This window comes from Vipera ursinii (genome assembly GCF_947247035.1).
Source record: "Vipera ursinii genome assembly, chromosome: 1".
NCBI classification, from domain to species: domain Eukaryota; kingdom Metazoa; phylum Chordata; class Lepidosauria; order Squamata; family Viperidae; genus Vipera; species Vipera ursinii.
In genome coordinates, this window is record NC_139512.1 from 154,262,656 (window position 1) to 154,283,048 (window position 20,393).

General features: G+C 40.8%; 1 protein-coding gene across 2 annotated transcripts in view; it reads left to right on the forward strand.

Annotated features, from left to right (window-relative positions):
* Positions 1-20,393, forward strand: part of XIRP2 (xin actin binding repeat containing 2) — a 142,931-nt gene that overhangs the window by 66,002 nt on the left and 56,536 nt on the right. For both annotated transcript variants that reach the window (XM_083365366.1, XM_083365367.1), the window contains exon 3: positions 15,414-15,521. In XM_083365366.1, coding sequence (XP_083221492.1) covers positions 15,414-15,521 — 108 coding nt within the window. The remainder of the gene's footprint in view (positions 1-15,413; positions 15,522-20,393) is intronic.

The window sequence follows — 20,393 nt, forward strand, 5'->3', positions numbered from 1 at the left end:
TTTAGGAGCTTCCAAGGTGCAGATCACTCAACTGGAAAAGGCCTGTCTCCTCTCTGCCATGGTTCCTGCTGCCGCTCTGGTCTGAGGCCAGGGGTTGCATCCACAGCCCCCCTGCGGGCCAATCCAAGCTCTGGAGGCCTGGAAAAGATGTCTGCTGCCCCGATCTATAGCTGTGAAGTGATTTTGGGGGCCCCCAACGCACAGTCCGATCTTTTCCAAGCCTCCGGAGCCTGGATCCATGGCCATGGAGCAATTTTGTGGCTCCCCAGCAGCGCAATCCAGGCTCCAGGAGCCTGGGAAAGGCATGCCTCTGGAGCCCAGATTGGGCTGCTGGAGGCCACAAAATCACTCTGCAGCCATAGATCCAGGCGGCAGAGGTCTTTTCCAGGCCTCTGGAGCCCTGATCGGGTTGCTGGGGGTCCGCAAAATTGCCCTGCAGCCATTCCTATACTCACACTGGCAGCTCAGAAGGAACCGGTTCTTCCATTAAAAAAAAAGGTGCCGGAACACCGTTCTGTGCGTTCTATGACAAAAAAAGCCCTGCATAGATATATACCTTATCCATACAATCATAATTTGCTGCTTAAAAATATACCTTTAATATCCTATTAGCAAGTACTGCCAAAGTGATCTCCCCCCAATCAATTAAAACCTATGGTGATATGCTAGCTTGAGTCACAAAGGCAGAATTTCTTCCCAGGAGGAGAAGAGTGATATTTCCACCAATGGGAAACCAAGTCATCCCAAGCTCTTTAGAGCTCAAGTGTTATATCTATAAAGCTATTGAACTGTAGCTGAGATAGAAATAAATTGGTTCAACAAAGGTGACCGGATGAGATCACAAGGCACAGAGCTGATCGTTAGTGATGTGAATGCAGACTTCAGTCTTGCTTGATGATCCTATTTAATGGGGCCAGAATGCAACTTACCACTGCTTATGTTTAACAGATTTGCATTTGGAATTTTGAAAGAATGTAGATAATTTTTTAAACATTCTTCTAAATATTATTTAGCCAGTAGGATTAATACTGGGGTCCAAACTCTGTAGTGATGCACCAGATGGTAGATTTCCCTACCAAGAGCTATTCCAGTGTGTTGAATTGCAGTGCTTGCAGGTTTTAGACCAGACATGTCAAACACAAGGCCCGGGGGCCAGATCCGGCCCGCGAAGTGGTTTCATGTGGCCTCCAAAGCCATCCTGGAAACAGTGAGGGAACGGTCCCCGCTGCCTTGGCCCTGGCCCAGAGACTCTCCTTCTGCCAGAGAACCCCAGATCTGTCCCACTCCTGCCCAGGCCCCCATAGGCACCCTTGATGCCCATGATGTAGAGCTGGCCATGCCCACCCAGTAGGCCATACGCACTCCAGCTGCACCCACCCAGTAGGCCACGCCCACCGTGGCCATACCCACCTGGCCCCCCGAGGGCAACCACAATGCTGATGTGGCCCTCAATGAAATTGAGTTTGAAACCCCTGTTTTAGATGGTGTGATGACAGATTGGAGAAGTCTCAGTTAGTTTAATGTGTAATAGATTATGCATGTACAATAGAAGAGATTCTGAATATTGACCTGAGGAGGTGGGAATCAGCAAAAGAAAGGCACTAAAGCAAAGCTTACTTGATACTAAATATTACTGGGCATTTACCAATTGCATGGTGCTGTTTCCAAGGATTTCAGTTGGGATGGGAACAGGGAGCTCTAATGGGTTTTTTGGGGGGGGCATGAGCACAAGCCTCTAAAGCAGGCATGTCAAACTCATGACATCACGTGACTTTGCTTGACGTATCGTGACTTTTTCCCCATTGCTGGCAATGGGGTGGGCGCGGTTTCAGTATGATGCATCTGGCCTGCAGGCTGCTGCCTGCTCTAAAGAATAACAGAATAACAGAGTGGGAAGGGACCTTGGAGGTCTTCTAGTCTAACCTTAGTTTTGGCTCAAGCAGGATACCCTATACCATTTTAGACCAGTGGCTATCCAGTTTTTTCTTAAACACCCATAGCTTCTGGAGGCAAGTTGTTCCACTGATTAATTGTTCTCAGTGTTAGGAAATTTCTCCTTAGTTCTAGGTTGCTTCTCTCTTTGTTCAGTTTCCATCCATTGCTTCTTGCCTTGCCTTCTGGTGCTTTGGAAAATAGGTTGAAATATCAACCCACATTCATAGGCACGTCTTTATTGGCGACACTGTATCCAAAAGGACTAGATTTTTATAGCTGTGGAGATCAAATATATTACTATTTTTTGGTTCTTAGAAAGGCTCCACACTTTGCCACATTCTCAAGAGCTTTCTGTTTTTAAATTTGTTCTTGCATTTGTTCTTGAATACATGAATAAATCATTGCATCATCAATCATCAGGCAAGAGATCACATAAAATTAGTATCTAACATATTCCATTAGTAGCATTTGGCGTTTCATTTTTGGTCAGTCCTACATAATAATGTTTCTAATTGTGTGTTACATTCTCCAATGGAAGAGAATACTTGCTTGTTCCCATCTTTGTTTGAGAATGTTCCTCTCTTAATTCACATAAAGAGACTTGTAGGAAGGAACCATTCTAAAAAGTCTAGGCAACTATAGTTAATTGTAAATCAAAGCATATTAAATGTTTTCTGCTCAAGAAAGTTTTAAGATGTTCAGAGCTTATTATGCTTATTTGAGCATCCCCCTGGCGTTTCCTTCTTTTTGCTTCCCACTTTTTCTGTGCTGTTTTGTGTGTATTAAAACTCGGTGACCAAGTCAATGAGAATGGGGGGAAACTCAAAATCTTGAAATAATTCTTGATGTTATATTTTCCTTATTACTTCTACTCAGGGCTTTTTTTCTCATAGAATGCCCAGAATGGAGTTCCGACACCTTTTTTGGATAGAACCTTGTAGGGTAGGCAAGGCGGGTTGTATGACACATGTGAGTTCCGGCACCTTTTTCTTTTACAAAAAAAGCACTGCTTCTACTGCTTTGAATGGAAACCAAATGCTTTGTTGTTCATTTCAAACATTGACCCATATTTTGGGCCCCTTCCACGTGTGGGATCAGGCCAATTGCTTTTATTGTCTTCTCTATATAAAATTCTCTATCTATGCCATTTAAGCCATCAAAACTTAACTGGATCTCATAGTAACATTAATTGAACAGGATATCAGGATATCAGAAAGGACAGTGACTATTTTCTAGGAGCCAATTATATAAGTAACATCCAACAAAGAGTTTAAAGAGTGTCAGATAAAAATGGCCCACTACAAATCATTGTGATTTCACTGCCTTGTGCTAGGCATGCATGAAATGGTGGCTTGATAATATAACTGGCTGTGCCAAAACATAGATCTTCAGGCATAGCTTTTGTGTCTTGGGTTCCTTCGAAAAATAAGGCTATTTTGCTAGGCTATGCCTTGTTGCTCCTCAGATATATGTGCTGGAATCTCAAAATGACTTGGATGCTTCAAGAAAATTTCATTCCTATATATATCAGCTCCCACTGGGGATGGCAAAGAAAGAAAGAAAGACAGAAAGGAAAAAAGAAAGAAAGGAGAAAGGAGAAAAAGAAAAAGAAGAAAGAAAGAAAGAAAGAAAGAAAGAAAGAAAGAAAGAAAGGAAGGAAGGAAGGAAGGAAGGAAGGAAGGAAGGAAGGAAGGAAGGAAGGAGAAAGAAAGAAAGAAAGAAAGAAAGAAAGAAAGAAAGAAAGAAAGAAAGAAAGAAAGAAAGAAAGAAAATACCACTGTAACTGCCCAGATAAATATATAAACTCAAAGTCAACAGTCCCATTATTACTAGGGAAATTTCCTTTTGGTAAGGCATTAAAATCAAATTTGGTTCAATTTACAGTGGTACTAATAGAAAGGTCTGAGACAGTAGTTGTGTGTGTTCTGAATAAGCAGCATGGTGTGGCAACTTGAGAGAAATGCGACTTTAAATTGCTTCAGCAAAATTGTACTTGTAAATCATGAGAAGTAATTGTTCTATTTATTGTTCATTGATCAGATCCCAACCCAGGTACTATGTTAAGTGATGGATATTTTTCTATAAGCAGGTTTAAAGAAACTGCCGTAGGTTCAGAGAAAGGCAAGGATTATCAAGGAACTAGAATCATAGTCCTTTGAAAACAGACTGAAAGAGCTTGTTTACCCCTGAAAAAAGGTGACTGAAGGGGTTTTGATACCACTTTTCAAATGAGTGAAAGGGTATCATATAGAAAGTCAAGAGGAGTTCTGGCATGCAGGACATGGAATAAGGGATGCCAGTTAAAAGCAGATATATTCCAATTGAATGTTAAAAAAAGGTTTTCTAACAAAACTCTTGGGAATGGAACAAATTACAAAGAGGTGCGCTTGTCTTCATGAGAAATATTAAAGTGGAGGCTAGAAGGCTATTTATTGGGGATATGTATGTATGTATGAATGTATGTATGTATATAATGAATCTTGGAATCAAAAGTATGAAAAATATTTATATTGTTTTATATTATATAATTATATTTTGTGAGTGCGCCCGCCCTTTGGAACGAACTGCCGATGGAGCTTCGGACTGCCCCCGACCTTCGCTCATTTCGCCGAGACTTAAAAACTTGGTTGTTTGAATTGTCTGGCCTGGACTGAGGGATTTTAAATTAAATAAATTAAATTAAATTAAATTAAATTAAATTAAATTAAATTAAATTAAATTAAATTAAATTAAATTAAATTAAATTAAATTAAATTTAAATTTTATTTTTAATGTTATCTTAATTGTGGGCTGTATTAATTTTATTTTATTTTATTCTCTCTTTTGTATTGTTTTTAACTTGCCCTGTGAACCGCCCTGAGTCCTTCGGGAATAGGGCGGTATATAAATTCAACTCATAAATAAATAAATAAATAAATATATTTTGTTTTGTTTTTAATGCTGAAATTATATACATGCCTGCTTAGGCCTCTTTTATGTAATACATCCTTATATACTTTAAACAAAGGCAGCTTATATAATTTATATGGTTATGTATATAGTGCATCATGATACAGTTTACCTTACGGTCTCATCTTGAAACTATTAAAAAAAACAAGATCATTAAGGCCGAATAATAAAACTTAATAGATTTAGACAGTGCATAAAGCATATTCAATTAAACCAATGGGATGGGGCAGAAGAAGGAAAGGAACAAAACAATCTATACATAGCTTCTTATTGTTATACGGAGGAAGTAAGTGATCTTCAATAGGCACTTAATGATGTATTTTAAAGTACCGTGACAACTTCAGCAGTATGAGCATTTCAAAAACCATCTGCAAATGTCTGAAATGTCTCATTCTGTCATTCAGTCATGGTATGAACAGCATAAACCTTGAATGTAATAGGAGGATAAGGATTTTAACAATGCACTAAATTGCTCAGGTAGTCTGTTTCCAAACTGTAAGATAAGATAGCATACATTGTAAGACTACAACGGTAAGATTATCAAAATATGGGCTGCTGTAACTAGCCTGTACCTGTCCAGAAAAGGACATACTGTAGGTGTTAGACAATGGTGGGATTCAAATATGTGAACAACCAGTTCTCTGTGTGGATGCCGCTTCTGGAAGTCTGTTCTGGGCCTGGGCAACAAAAAATTAGCTACCGGTTCTGCCAAAGTGGTGCGAACTGGCTGAATCCCACCACTGGTGTTAGAGGAACTGAAAATGACAACTGCCATTTCTGAACACAATGGACCCAGAGGTATCCAACGACAATGATTTTAGGATTGCCCTAAAATTACATAGGCATTTTTTTAGAGTGCAAGTCTATTTAGAACAGACAGATTTTCCAGTTCCCATATTTGGAACCCTGTCTTGTCAACATTAAAATTGCATTCATTGGCCCTCATCTACTACATTTCTGATTCTGGGTACTAATTTAGAATGTGTTTTCTCTCTCCTGGTTCAAATATTATAGATAAACCATTCCAGTGACTTCATAAATATGTTAGCACTGACTTAGCAATACCTTATGCAGAGATACAGTTACTTAATACTATTCTATAAAACCATTCCTGGAATTTATTTATTTTTTTTATTGAAAAGTTTTACAGTACATTTTTTAAAAAACAAAACCCCTCCCAACCCCCTCCCCTCTCCCCAAACCTCCCCAACCCTTCCCTCCCCTCCCCCTCCCCCCTCCCCGACTTCCCAGAGCAAAATACAGGGTATAAAAATACAATCATAATCTACCATATGCAAACAACAATAAAATATTAAATTCTATCGCACTTTAACTCTTATTAAAATAACTACAAGTAATTTATATATCACATAAATCCAATACTTATTCAAATGCTGGGTGAAACTTTTTAGTCCCATATTTATTTTGGATGTAATCAATCCATCTTCTCCACTCCACAATATATCTCTGTTGTGACTGGTCTTTCAAGTACATTGAAATCTTTGCCATTTCCGCCAAGTTGGAAACTTTTAAAGTCCATTCTTCTATAGTCGGCAGTTCTTCCTTCTTCCAATATTGCGCCACTAAAAGTCTCTGGAATTTAGAATAGAGCCAGTCTAAATGCAATGTCCATAGGATCAAGCCACTGAGAAATCAGTCAGGCTCCATAGTCATATCCCTTCCGTCTCTATCTTGCAGGACAACTGTTCGGGTGGCACAGGTCAATTTGTTCTAACCTGAACCTCAACCCAGATCCAGACTCTGAGTTGAGATAATCAGTGTTCTCCATTAATGTCTGCAGTTCCAGACACCATCTTCTCAATCACTTGCTCAAGAAGTCAAAGAAAAGATATTCATTCCTGGGTATTAGTGAGTTTCTGTAGGAGAAGGAGTGACAGAACCTGGGGGCAGAGTCAAAATAGGAATCAGCTTAGAATATCTAAGGTAAAGGTAAATGTTCCCCCGCACATGCGTGCTACTCGTTTCCAACTCTAGGGGCCGGTGCTCATTTCCGTTTCAAAGCCGAAGAGCCAGCTCTTGTCCGAGGACGTCTCCGTGGTCATGTGGCCGGCATGACTAGACGCCAAAGGCGCACGGAACGCTGTTACCTTCCCACCGGAGTGGTCCCTATTTTTCTACTTGCATTTTTACATGCTTTCGAACTGCTAGGTTGGCAGAAGCTGGGACGAGTAACAGGCGCTCACTCTGTTACGCGGCACTCGGGATTCGACCCACCAAACTGCCGACCTTCTGATCGACAAGCTCAGCGTCCTAACCCACTGAGCCACCACGTCCCCTTAGAATCTCTACATAGCCACAAATGGACTAAATCCAACCCCTCTTGAATTTCTTTGGTTCTTATCTAGCACCAAGTTAGTGTGCTAACCATTACTTGAGTAGTAGTTCAGTGGCTGTGCATAGGTATGATTAGTAATAAATCAGCTTAATTGGAAGTTCACATGTGGTCTTGATCTTTTGCAAGTGACAGTTGCTCTAGAGCAGGCATGTCAAACTGCCGGCCCACAGGCCAGATGCATCATGATGAAACCGCACCCACCTCATTGCTGGCAATGGGGAAAAAGTCACGATACGTCATGTGACATCACGTGACATTGCGAGTTTGACATGCCTGCTCTAGAGAGTTTCATTGGAAGTATGCGAAGCCATGTCTTCTTTAAAGCCAGCAGCTTCCATAACTAAGGATGTCTTTCATAAATTGTCGGCTCTATCTGTCAAACTCACCGCATCACGTGATGTGTTGTGATATATTGCAACTTTTTTCGCATTGCCAGAGCTGGCGTGGGCATGGCCTCCACATGATGCACCCATCCCACAGGCCAGCAGTTTGTCACCCCTGATCTAATCAATTCATTAAGGCTAATTTGAATAGGCCACGTTGTGCTTGTTGGGCTTGAAGTAAACTGATAAATTAAAAGGGTCTTTTCCATGGTCTCAAAAGATGAAAAGGATGCTTTATTTGTAGATGAGGTAGTCCACTATTTCAATGGACTACCTCATCTAAAATTCCAAAGGCAAAATTCCAAAGTGATAAGCAGGTGAGTGAATTTATCCTCAAAGCAATTCCAAAGTGCAAAGCAAAAGACCCAGGGTAACATCACTCCATATGATAAAACTAAAAACTAAATGAAGGACATGCTTTATCTTATGCATAGGCCCATATACACAGAGAGATTTGTTATAAAAGTGTAAATTGCCAACTTTTCCACTAGGAGAGCCTCAACATTAATTTTGAGTTCTCCAACAACACATCTGGGAGTAGCATCGGTCAGGCTGGATGCTATGTCCAAAGTGTCCCTAAAGGCTCCTGCTAACCCAGTGGCAGAAATGTAGCCTGTAATGAAGTCATATTTCGGTGGACCTCAGCCCACCTCTCAATTTGATTTCATGCTACACTGAAGAAATAGTTGGACAGAGATGAGGCACAAGAACACCAGTCAGTTCACCTATTCGGATCTCCACAACACAGATCGGATTTGTTTCCTTGCCTGAAATCCAGGCATAGGATTTCTGAGGGAAAAGAGTTGTGGGAAAGCATGTTTCTTCTTTTTTTCTAGAACTTGTTTTCTGAAATGTATTTTTCAGGCTATTTTGTGAGATAATTTAGCAAATCCAGAGCTCCAAAGTCCCTATGTGAACTCATACTTGCCCAAAACGTATTCCACAAAATCCTTCAATTGATTCTGCAGATATATTCCCTTGGTTTTTTCCCCCCAGAAGCTAACAAGAACAGTGGAATATTTGCAATATGTGTGTTTATCTGTTTTTCACAGCTTTACGATACAAGAATGCTAGCAGCAAATGCACAGGTCTTTCACACTGGCATCGGAGGAGTGAAATACGTATTCATCCACCCTACATGAACAATGGTGTACATGAAACAAAAGAACTGTATTTATTTACATGCAAACTCTATTTACGTGCAATGCAGTTTAGGAGGAGCTGTTTTGGTTGGAGAAGCAAATGGTGGGGGTTATTTTTTTATTCCAGTTCTCCCAATTTTGACTGTTGTATCAATGTTTGGAGAAGAAAATTGCTCAGCAGGGAAAGCATTTTCTCATCACTTGCTTTTCTTCAGAAATAGCACTCTTTTGTGTGGAGTGCATCCCAAGCTGAGCATGCATGCTCGGTAACACAATTCCAGACAAATGTTGAATTCAGTGCAACTTGAACACCAGTCAGTTGTGAAATGGCAGACTTAGTTATGTGAAGTCAAAAATATGGCTTTATGATCTCTGCATCTTTCCGCATAATTTCATACCTACGTTTTTAAACTCAGCCATCCATTTTTTATGATCTTTTGGCTGGCTGTTTTCTCCTTGCACCTTTTTCTGCCTTAACTCAGATAATTCCTGTTATGTACTGTACTGTAAAAATGCAAGCCATTGACCGCCACCTATTGTGGAGAAGCTAAGCAGGCATTTCCTGCCAAGCTGAGGCTAGCCCTCAGGGGACCCTGACGGTTAGTCCCAACTGTTTCGGCAGAAACTTTCATATTTTGGTGGGAGATTCCAGGCAGGTAATTGGATGAACACCTGAGGACTTAAGTGTATAAGTACCGGCCATTACCTGTCGCTCGGCCAGTTCTGTTCCTGTTACAATAGGTAAAGGTAAAGGTAAAGGATCCCCGCACATGCGTGCTAGTCGTTTACGACTCTAGGGGCTGGTGCTCATCTCCGTTTCAAAGCCGAAGAGCCAGAGCTTGTCCGAGGACATCTCCGTGGTCATGTGGCCGGCATGACTAGATGCCAAAGGCACACGGAACGCTGTTACCTTCCCACCGTAGTGGTCCCTATTTTTCTACTTGCATTTTTACGTGCTTTCGAACTGCTAGGTTGGCAGAAGCTGGGATGAGTAACAGGCGCTCACTCTGCTATGTGGCACTCAGGATTCGACCCGCCAAACTGCCGACCTTCTGATCGACAAGCTCAGCGTCCTAACCCAGTGAGCCACCGCGTCCCACTCCTGTTACAATAAAGCTATGCTATTCCTTTTGATGGGAAAGTGACCCCCCTTGTCATAACCAGCCAACCATTTCCTGGAACATTCCAGTTTAGAGTAAAAACAGATGGTTACTCCATAGAGAAGAGGTCTCCAACCTTTTGGGCACCAGGTACTGGTTTCGTGGAGAGAGGTTTTTCCACAGACCAGAGAGTGCATGGTTTTGTGTGCTGCCTGCATCCCGTGGATGGGGCTTTGCTTGTTTGTGCGGACATGCCGTGGCCCAGTACTGGTCCATGGACTGGGGGTTGGGGACCTCTGCCATAGAGGGACTCTCCTTAAAGAGGGCTGCATGTTTTGTTTTTTTCCTAAACATGTCACAGTTCCAACTTCCTGCCCTAAGCAGCTGCTGCATTTAGAACAGGGCCACTTTAGACTGATGAAGAATGGCTCCTCTTGCAATTTACAGCTGCTGTGTGAGACATTTTTAACTAGCAGAGTTATAGCAAGCAGTTTCTATTTCTATTACATTTATTTATGTTATTTTAGAAGACTTGTGAGCCACTTCAAAGGGAGCCAGCTCTGAGAAGCATATCATTTTCATTCTTCATAATTTAGATTAAAACAATTAATTTTTGTGTGTGCATGTGTCTTCAAGTCTTGGACAAGCCCTGCAGTTTTCCTGGCAAGATTTCCAGAGTGGTTTGCCATTGCCTCCTTCCTAGGGCTGAGAGAGAGGGACTGACTCAAGATCACCCAGCTGACTTAAGCCCTAAGGCAGAAGTAGAACTCACCACCTCCCTGATTGCTGCCTTAACCACTACACTGCACTGGCTCTCAATTACAAAACAAACACTAACACTCCAGCAAATCCATAAGAAAGAAAAAAGGGGAAATTACTCAATCTAGTCCAAAATCTGAACACCATCCCTCACCCTCATAACGTTCCCAAGCCTAGTGGATTTTCTAAAGGACAGGAGGGAAGAGGCTATTTCAATGTCTGACACAAGCTATAGCACCCACAAAAATGGGTGCTATAACTGGGGGAAAAAATCACAGATTTTTGTGGTGTCTGAGAGCAGGTACTTGGAACAAACCCACCCATTTTAATCTTACTGAACAGACAGATGTAATTTAGGAAAGGAGGCTCTGGAGTTGTCTAGATCTTGAGAACTAACATTTTGAATTGTAACTGGAAAGTAGCTTATTGGTAGCCAGTGCAGCTCTTAAAATAGAGAAGATACAGTACATGGGTGTAGTGAGTAAGACATGCCTTAACTTCTCAAACCCCTGCATTCTGGAATAGCTGTAAGTTTTCTATAACTGAAACTGTATGGTCTCACCCAGTGCTTTTTTTGTAAAAGAAAAAGGTGCCAGAACTCACGCATGTCATACAACCTGCCTTGCCTACCCTACAAGGTTCCATCCAAAAAAGGTGCCGGAACTCCGTTCTGAGCGTTCTGTGACAAAAAAAAAAGCCCTGGTACTCACCACTTGGCACTGCCATGCTAGAGGATATAACATATCATGACTTAACAGCTTCCTTTCTATCGCTATTAAGGTATCGTGCGATCATATATGTATTTGTATGTGTACACACATTTGTCTTGACGCTTACAGTACTGGGTCACCAAATATACCATGTATGTATGTATGTATGCATGTATTTGTTTGTTTGTTTCTTTGTTTGTTTTCTATTGTTGCCCAACTTGACCAAGTGACCAACCCCTATACACTGGAAATGTAGTGGATAAGGGCCAATAAATGCAGTTGAATGTTGACAGACAGGGATCTTGTCAATAGCTGGTCCTAAATACGGAAATTAGGGGGGAAAATATTGAGTTATTCAATTTCCATAGTCATTCAACTCAACCAAGTGACTCTGGGTAGCTTACAATTCTAAAATTATAAAAGAAATAAAAGCATTTAAACAATAAAAACATCCAGAAAAAAACAATAAGTACAAACAGCAGCTGCAATGATTAAATAGCTAATGGTAAAGCCAAGTAACAGGGTTCTTCACACTTAAAACTTTGCAAAAGGTCAACAGAGTATGGGCAGATATACAAAGGCATTGGGTGTGTGTGTGTGTGTGTGTGTGTGTGTGTAATGCCCCTGATTATCTGAGTAGCTTTGAAAAGGACAAATGCAGCAGCAGCTCTGCCACTGAGCAGTGTAGCGTCAGAAGGAGCCTCAAATCCACTTCTGGACTGGTAGGAAATAAATACTTAGGAAACTTTAAGTGTGGATGGATAAATCAATAGGGCTGCAACGAGAGCAAATCATCAGTCCAGCTTTTTATCTGCCAGGGATTAAATTCAGTCTCAGGGGAGCAGAGCCTACAGCTTAAAAATAGAACTGAGGACTCTCCCCTCACCCAAAATTGCCATAAAATATTTAATCTTCAGAAGGGGAACACAAATACATTACATTCATATTAATTAAATTGGTGGTATTGAGCTCTTAAATCAAGTTAAAGCCATAACAGCCAAATATTGTTTGGAAGTGGCTGAAAATTTTAAGAACTTTTTCCGAAGTGAAGAAGCTTAATTCTTGCAAGGTTCCAGGGATCCATTTTGCCCCTTAAAAATCATCTCACCATCTAAGTAACCCATCCAAACAAACATCCCAAAGAGACATTTCCTCCAGGGTTGCTCTGCAGACACAAAAGCAGTGGTGGGATTCAGCCGGTTTGCACCACTTCAGCAGAACCGAGAGCTAATTTTTTGTTGCCCAGGCCTGGAATGGACTTCCAGAAGCGGCATCCACACAGAGAACTGGTTGTTCACATATATTTGAATCCCACCACTGCACAAAAGCAGGACTGAAGGGGTGCCTTTTGCCTGACGGCTCCCCCTTCCTCACTCCTGCTGAGCCCTCCAGGACAGTCCGACAGCAATAACAGGAAAGAGGTCAGTGAGATTTTATTGAAACATGACCACATTGAGGCAAAGCACAACTAGAGGCAAACTTAGGAGAGCAATAAGGTAAAGGTAAAGGTAAAGGTAAAGGTTCCCCCACACATGCGTGCTAGTCGTTTCCGACTCTAGGGGCCGGTGCTCATCTCCGTTTCAAAGCTTGTCCGAGGATGTCTCCGTGGTCATGTGGCCAGCATGACTAGACGCCAAAGGCGCACGGAACGCTGTTACCTTCCCACCGGAGTGGTCCCTATTTTTCTACTTGCATTTTTACGTGCTTTCGAACTGCTAGGTTGGCAGAAGCTGGGACGAGTAACAGGCGCTCACTCTGCTACGTGGCACTCGGGATTTGACCCGCCAAACTGCCGACCTTCTGATCGACAAGCTCAGCGTCCTAACCCACTGAGCCACCACGTCCCTAGGAGAGCAATACTTGGGGCTAATTATTAGTGTGGCAGAACCTGACCCAGTATGGTTAAGACATTAGGCTATAGAATCCCAGAGATGGTGAGTTCTAGTCTTGCCTTTGGCACAAAGCCAGCTGGATGACTTGGGCCAGTCCCTCTCTCCCAGCCCCAGAAAGGCAATGGCAAACACTTCTGAACGATCTTGCCAAGACAACCACAGGGAATAGTCCAGGCAGCTACTAGCAGTCAAACACTGATTTGAAAACGCAAAAATAGTAAATAAATAAAACCTGATGGCTCGCTCTTTTATCCCCCTCCTGTTAAAACTCTGAAAAACAACAGCGGTCCACCAAAGTTGAAGGAAGCAAAGCAAGATGAAGAGGCAAATGGGAACAGTCGAGAAGACTATGATTAGTCCCCACCGCAGTTGCGAGAAGCAAATAGCATTGTGGACCAGGGTAGACAAGATCCAGGGGGAGGCTTTTAATGTTCTCGCCTAATTCCCAGTCTCTAATTTGTTATCAGACCTAGGCTTTTAAATCACATGTGGTTCACAATGCCAGCATATGAATTGGGGTTGTTGTTTTTTTCCCCCCCAAAACACAAAAGTGCTGTCCGCATTGTTGCACTAATCCTCAACATTACAAAAGAGGCTCCTGAGACGGCCTGTGTGGGTTTTGAAAAGAGATTAATTCACAGTTGTATAACAGTAGAATCTCTTCCTGGTCTCTGAGCCCCTGAGGGCATAAAGCAGTTAATGGTCCTGAAGAAACTCTGGATTAAGAAGGTACTGAAGGCTACTGATTGTTAGTGCTTCTGTAATCTTTTAAATCAATGTGGTAATAATAATATCACTGTAAGCTTCCGCTTAAATCTGGATAATGCATTAGGCATTCACATTTTAAGCATTTCGCTGAGATTCTTTTCATGGGTTTGTTTTAGAAGGTTGGCATCACTTATTAAGGCCTGGATTAGAATGGAAGGGAATGAATGAATATCAAAATATACTTTATAAATAAAGCAAAACCAATTTAAAGATATTCAGAGCATTGGGCACTGGATATTTTGCATTTTTCTTTTCAAATACTTTTAATATTTAGTATGTTTCTGTAGTTTCTTGGAACAGAAAATATTTTTTAAAAAAAACACCCAAAGGAGCTTTTTTCCTGAGGCAACTGGACTTTCTTGTTTTTCTTTGAAGACGTTTTGCTTCTCATCCAAGACGTTTTTTCAGCTCTGACTGGATGGTGGGGAAAAACAAAAAAGTCCAGTTGCCTCATAACAAGAGCAACTTTGGGACAACCGTGACCTGGATGACTGAGAATCTCCATAGACATTTGAAAAAAAACCACAAACTTTAAAACAAAACACTATAATTTGTAAGAATAGGCAGAAATAAAATTTATAATTAAGTAATACCTAATCATGTAAAGGTAGGCCGTGGTGAATAGTGGTAATTAGGTCCAGAATTTGCAACGCTAAGCAACGCAGTTGTAAAGTGTGATATTATGTGAATGAGCCGCTCAGCAATGGCACTTCCAGCAGTCCCTGTTTACCATTGTTTAAGTGAGGACCTTGCGGCTCCTTAAACAATGGTCTCACGTGATGATCACTTCTGACCTTCTGCTGGCTTCCCCACTGACTTTGCTTATGGGAAGCTGGCGGGGAAGGCTACAGATTGTGATCACATGGCCAGGGGACAGTTGTGATGGTTGGAAATCCAGGCCAGTGGCCACACATCCAGTTTGCAGTTACTGTATGTAACCACAGGGCAATGCACCAGTCAGAATTTTAAAGACCAGTTATAACTGCCACTCATCATAAGTTGAAATGATCACTGTATGACTGGTCGTTAAATGAGGACCACCTATACCCACTTTCCCTGGGAGTAAAGCCAGTTGAACTCAGAAGTGCTATGGAATATCATAATACCTAAGTGAAAGCCAATTTGGTGTGATGGTTAAGCTATCAGGTTAGAAACCAGGAGACTGTGCGTTCCAGTCCTCCCTTAGGCACAAAGCCAGCTGGACAAGCTTGGGCCAGTTAACTTCTTCAGCCCTAGGAAGGAGGCAATGACAATCCATTTCTGAAAACCTGCCAAGAAAATGGCAGGGACTTGTCCAGGCATTCACCAGTCATCAACACTGACTTCAAGGATGAAGCAGAAACAAAAACACCCAAAGTAGCCTGTTGCTGTTTTTAAGGGCTTATTTTTACTTCTTTACTTTGTTTTTTTCTCCACCAGGCTCTGGAGGAATCAGGGGCATGCAGAATACCTGGAGGCTTGGCAAGTGTGAAGAACCAGTTTGAAAAAGGAGAAGCTCAGTACCAGTATCAGCAACAATCTGTACAGGTAAAAATGGAGGAATCATAATAGTTGTTGAATTGTTGAATCATAATGGGGAAACCACGATCCTGATCTTCTAGAACAGACATGTCAAACACAAGGCCCGGGGGCCAGATCCGGCCCGCAAAGTGGTTTCATGCGGCCCGTGAAGCCATCCTGGAAACAGTGAGGGAACGGCCCCCACTGCCTTGGCCCTGGCCCAGAGACCCTCCTTCTGCCAGAGACCCTCAGATCTGTCCCACTCCTGCCCAGGCCCCCATAGGCACCCTTGATGCAAACGACGTAGAGCTGGCCATGCCCACCCAGTAGGCCATACGCACTCTAGCCATGCCTATCCAGTAGGCCACGCCCACCCAGACCATACCCACCCGGCCCCCTGAGGACAACTGCAATGCTGATGCGGCCCTCAATGAAATTGAGTTTGACACCCCTGTTCTAGAATATAATGCAAGGCTCTTGCTATGCCTCATTTTCACTTAGAAGTGATTATTATTTCACTCTTTATGAATACACTTGTCCTTTGACATCTGACACACATATCATGTGAGAACCACATAATTTTTTTTACAAAGATTGCAGAGGCTTTGTTGTAAGAGCAGCCACTTGGCTGTGAAAAAAAATATGATGTTTTTCTTTGGTAAACCATTTCCTGAAAAGTGCACAAATACTGGAAATGTTCTGTTTTGAAAGGCTATTGTACCCTAAGGTCCAACAACTGCTCAAATACCAGCCAAAACTCCTACTGCATTAACAGTGAAGCAAACACAATCTGATATATAGTCCAAAATATATGAAAAAGTACATCCCGTCTTTGGGATATAATGTATCAGACATAATTTATCAGTAATGTTCATTATAGTGAATTTGCAAGTGACATAAATACATCTGAAACACTTTTCTGTTAAGCTATTTTCTTACATATGTATGGCTATTAGATTATGCTTATTGCAAGGTAATTACAGCCTTAAATAAATAATCATCATCTAAATATCTGTCAAATGTCTCACTTTAGAACAATGATTAAGACATGGAAACTGATTTACATTCCCCCAAATGCGAACATCTAAACCACAACTTCGGGGTTATAATTCATTGTAAAAACTCTCTGTGGTTTGCATTTATTTCTCTTGAAGCTGTGCAAAGCTTTTCTGTTTGCTCTTTTCTTTGAGATGAACATGAAAAATGCAAACGCTACCTAGCTGGCAAATGTTAAGTTTGGAAAAATGATTTATGTACTTTATCATTTAATTATCGGATAGTGTAAAAAAGAAGAAGAAGAAAAAGATGGAGGGCATGGTATAGTCAAAATCACTGCTTCGCTCAACTGAATTATTTTAGTTTGAAAGTGCAGCACCAGTAAAGCAACTTCTGTGCTTTCAAGGTCATCCTGCACAAGGTCACTTCCAGTTTTGCCATTCAGCTATCAAAGTCCACAGCTAGATGGTTCGCTGCCTTTGGGTGTCGACGTGAGCAGGTTTTATTTACATAAAAATAGAACTATGAATCCAAAGGCGAATCCTCTCCACCTCCAGGGGTGCAGAATAGATAAATTATTAAAAACAATACCAGGGAGCAATTTAAGTTTAATGCTGGAGATATCTGCCGATGGAATCATGGATTTCTCCACTGAGAAATGGAATTAATTTTCTTGCATTCTACAGTGGCAATACTTCAGAAATGCCATATCACATTGCAAAAAGATGGATGGAAGAGAAAGGCGGGGGGGGGCAGGATGGAGGGCAAAGCTGTGACATGTCTCAAGTCCTGGATAGAATCAAGAACAGCTTTTTAGAATATGTGAAACGTCTTGAAATATCTCACATTTTATAGGAGCAGGACTGAATCCTGACAAGGATCCCAGAATGAATATATCATGAGGCTCTGTACGTTTGTGCATGTATTCTGTAAATACTGTAAAAAAATTTTTTTAATTCTAATGCTGGTAGAAACCATATCTCCTATGAGCGAATCTTCACACATAGGATATTCACCGGAGGGTTTAAAGGATTTTAACTGATTCTTTGTTGTTTTCTGCAGTCTCCTGTGGCCCCTGAGGAATTGTTCCAGATTATATTCAGTTGTTTTCATGTGCATATATGAAACCTGAAATCATACATTCAAAACAAACGGACTTTTTTTCCCACTGAGGAAATGATCACCAGACAGTCACCACTTGAATTCATTCTTGGGCCTCTGAATGGCCCTGTTACTTTTTTGTACTCTCTCATCTTGTTCCAATACATCCGTTCATGTCATCTAACAAAATTAATTTGTCCTTAGATCTCATTCATTCAGAATATTCTCTAAATCCTCTTTGGTTCTTCCCTTATCACCATTCATTGGTGCGTAACATACAACTTTCATATCTTTGAATCATTACTTCATAGCTGTCTAGGTTACATTATTTTACCATATTCTTTCAGGCATAACATTTCAGTCTTTCCTTTATTGTTAAACCTACCTTTTCGTTTCCCTGCATGGTTTCATCACTCCAGTCTAGAAAAAACGATCACCTTCATTCTGATCTATTTGGCCCTTTCTTTTAGTTGATAGACAGATAGCTTATCTATTATTTTCAATTTCATTCATCAGTTTGTGCTTTATATTATTTTATTATGTGAGTATTCAAATGAAGCATTTAAAAAATATTTTGTGTTGCTTTTTAAATGATCTTCTTATGCCCAGCATGGGACTAAACATTATGCATACCACAGGGACCCCACTGAAAATCATATCAAATCAAGTGTTACCCTCTGTTTTATTACAAGTAACTTTATTTTTTGTTTCTATTGAAGCAATCTGTGATAGAGATTATGCATGCAGGCTACAGTGATGGATGATACTAAAAATGTAAACCTGTGCTTTAAAGAAGAGAACCTCTAGCGGGATAACCTTGTCAATGGGAATATTACTGGAAAGAATAGGAGTTTCTGCTAACCCCAAAGACACAAAGACCAACAATTTTAAAACATTTCCAGAGTAGACTACTATCTCTAGCATCTTGGGATGGATGCATGGCTTCTGTTGCTGAGCTAAAAAATGAGTTTTCTGTAGCCTTGCTCAGAGGGCAAACACTATTAAGTAGTATTTCTGTGCAAGGCATAATCAATGAGATTGTAGGAGAGCTGTATTAGTCTATGACAGCCAAAACCAGGAGTCTGGTATATCTTTTCCCATTAATAAATTTTATTAAAAGATATAAGCTTTCATGAGCTACTGGTATCTTCATAGAGATGGCCATATAGGGTTTGTTTGATTTTGGGTAACAATACGTTACCCAGTTTGCCACTGCCTTCTTATAGGGTGTTGCTCTACTACCTTAAAAAGGATATTTTTGAATAGCATGGAAGGCTATTTTATGTCTATAAGTCTACTAAATATGAACATTCTGAGTGGAAGTCTTCTTGAGAACATTCCCACTGGTGGAATAAAAAGACTGGATCCAAACCTTGAAATATAAAAAATAGAACTAAAAAAAATCTAACATGGAATTTAAAGTAGTCACAGAGTCAACCAAAACAAAATAACCCAGATAGGGCAGCCATAGTTCAAGAATAATATTAAAAAAGCAGTCATTTTCTTTTGAGTGAAGGAAAAGTTCTCACCTTGGCTGAAGAATTCACAGCATACATGGTGGGTGAGTCTTGCCAATTGAGACACTAGATTGGAAAGGCCCTCCTTTAAATAGCCACCTGACACATCTTCCTGGCAGGCCCTGTGGATGGATTAAAGCAGAGGTAGAGGTATTGTTTTCAAGTGAAAGACATGACCAAAATAGGTAGCTACATACTTTAAAGGCAGAAGTAGACTCTGTCCTAAAAAGGAAATTCAGATGAAATCCAAATGGAGAAATGTGATGTTTCATGTCAGAATGCTTCTAAATTCTGGGCATGGTGCATAGAAGCCCTCTGGTTTTGTGGTAGCTATCTTTGCTTTAGACCACCTCTTTCATATTTAGAGAGAGTAATTCTTTTTAGCTGTAATAATTCAGTGAAACATTTTGGTGGCCCTGTACATTTAATGCCCAGTTTCACTGATAAGAATTGGACATGCTTCAGCAGAGAATCCAGGACTGAGTTAAAGAGATCATCCCCAATAAGTCTCAATTAAATCTTTACACTAGGGTTTAATTAAATATGTTTTATTGATGCTGGGCTACAAATAATTTCCTGATCTCTCTAAACGTAGCAGAAAGAGTATTGCAACTTTCAATAGGTTGAAGAGTACTTCTCAGGAGGTTTTTTTGCTTCAGCAGCCAGAGGATGGATGCAGCCTGAAGATATATCGATCCCAGAATGGGGTTCTTGCTGCTGATCACTGTCAAAACAAGTCTTGTGCAGATGAGCAGTGTGTCAGGGCCACAGCACCATAAGAGTGCAATGTGTTGATATGGGAAATAAACTAATTTAGCGCCCACCCTGTTTTAGGCAAGGGATTTTTTTTCCAGTCATACTTTGTGTTTCAAACAAACAACAATACTTTCCTAAAGTGCAGAGGTTGACTTGTTCTCTCATTTATGAGAAAAATAAAATCTTATTGATATTAAAAAAATAATGTCCCTTAAACATGATAGGGATTTTAATAATAGCATTAGAGAATGTTTTGAAGTCGTTGTGTGACTCTCCCTTATTTGCCCTTTCTTGATGCATGTATTAAAAGTTGTTTCTTACAATGGTAGTCTAATGTAAGCTAGCTGATTTTGCTGTTATGGGGTAGTCAGATATTTCCCTCTCTGCCTCCCTTTTTAAATGTAGTTCTCCCCTATCCAGAATCAAAGCACCAACAAGTGCCCACAACAATTAGTTGTGCTAGCAATGCTGACAAAATTCTGTAACTAATTTGTGCTTTGAGTCTCATTGCCTATGAGCAAGCTTCTTT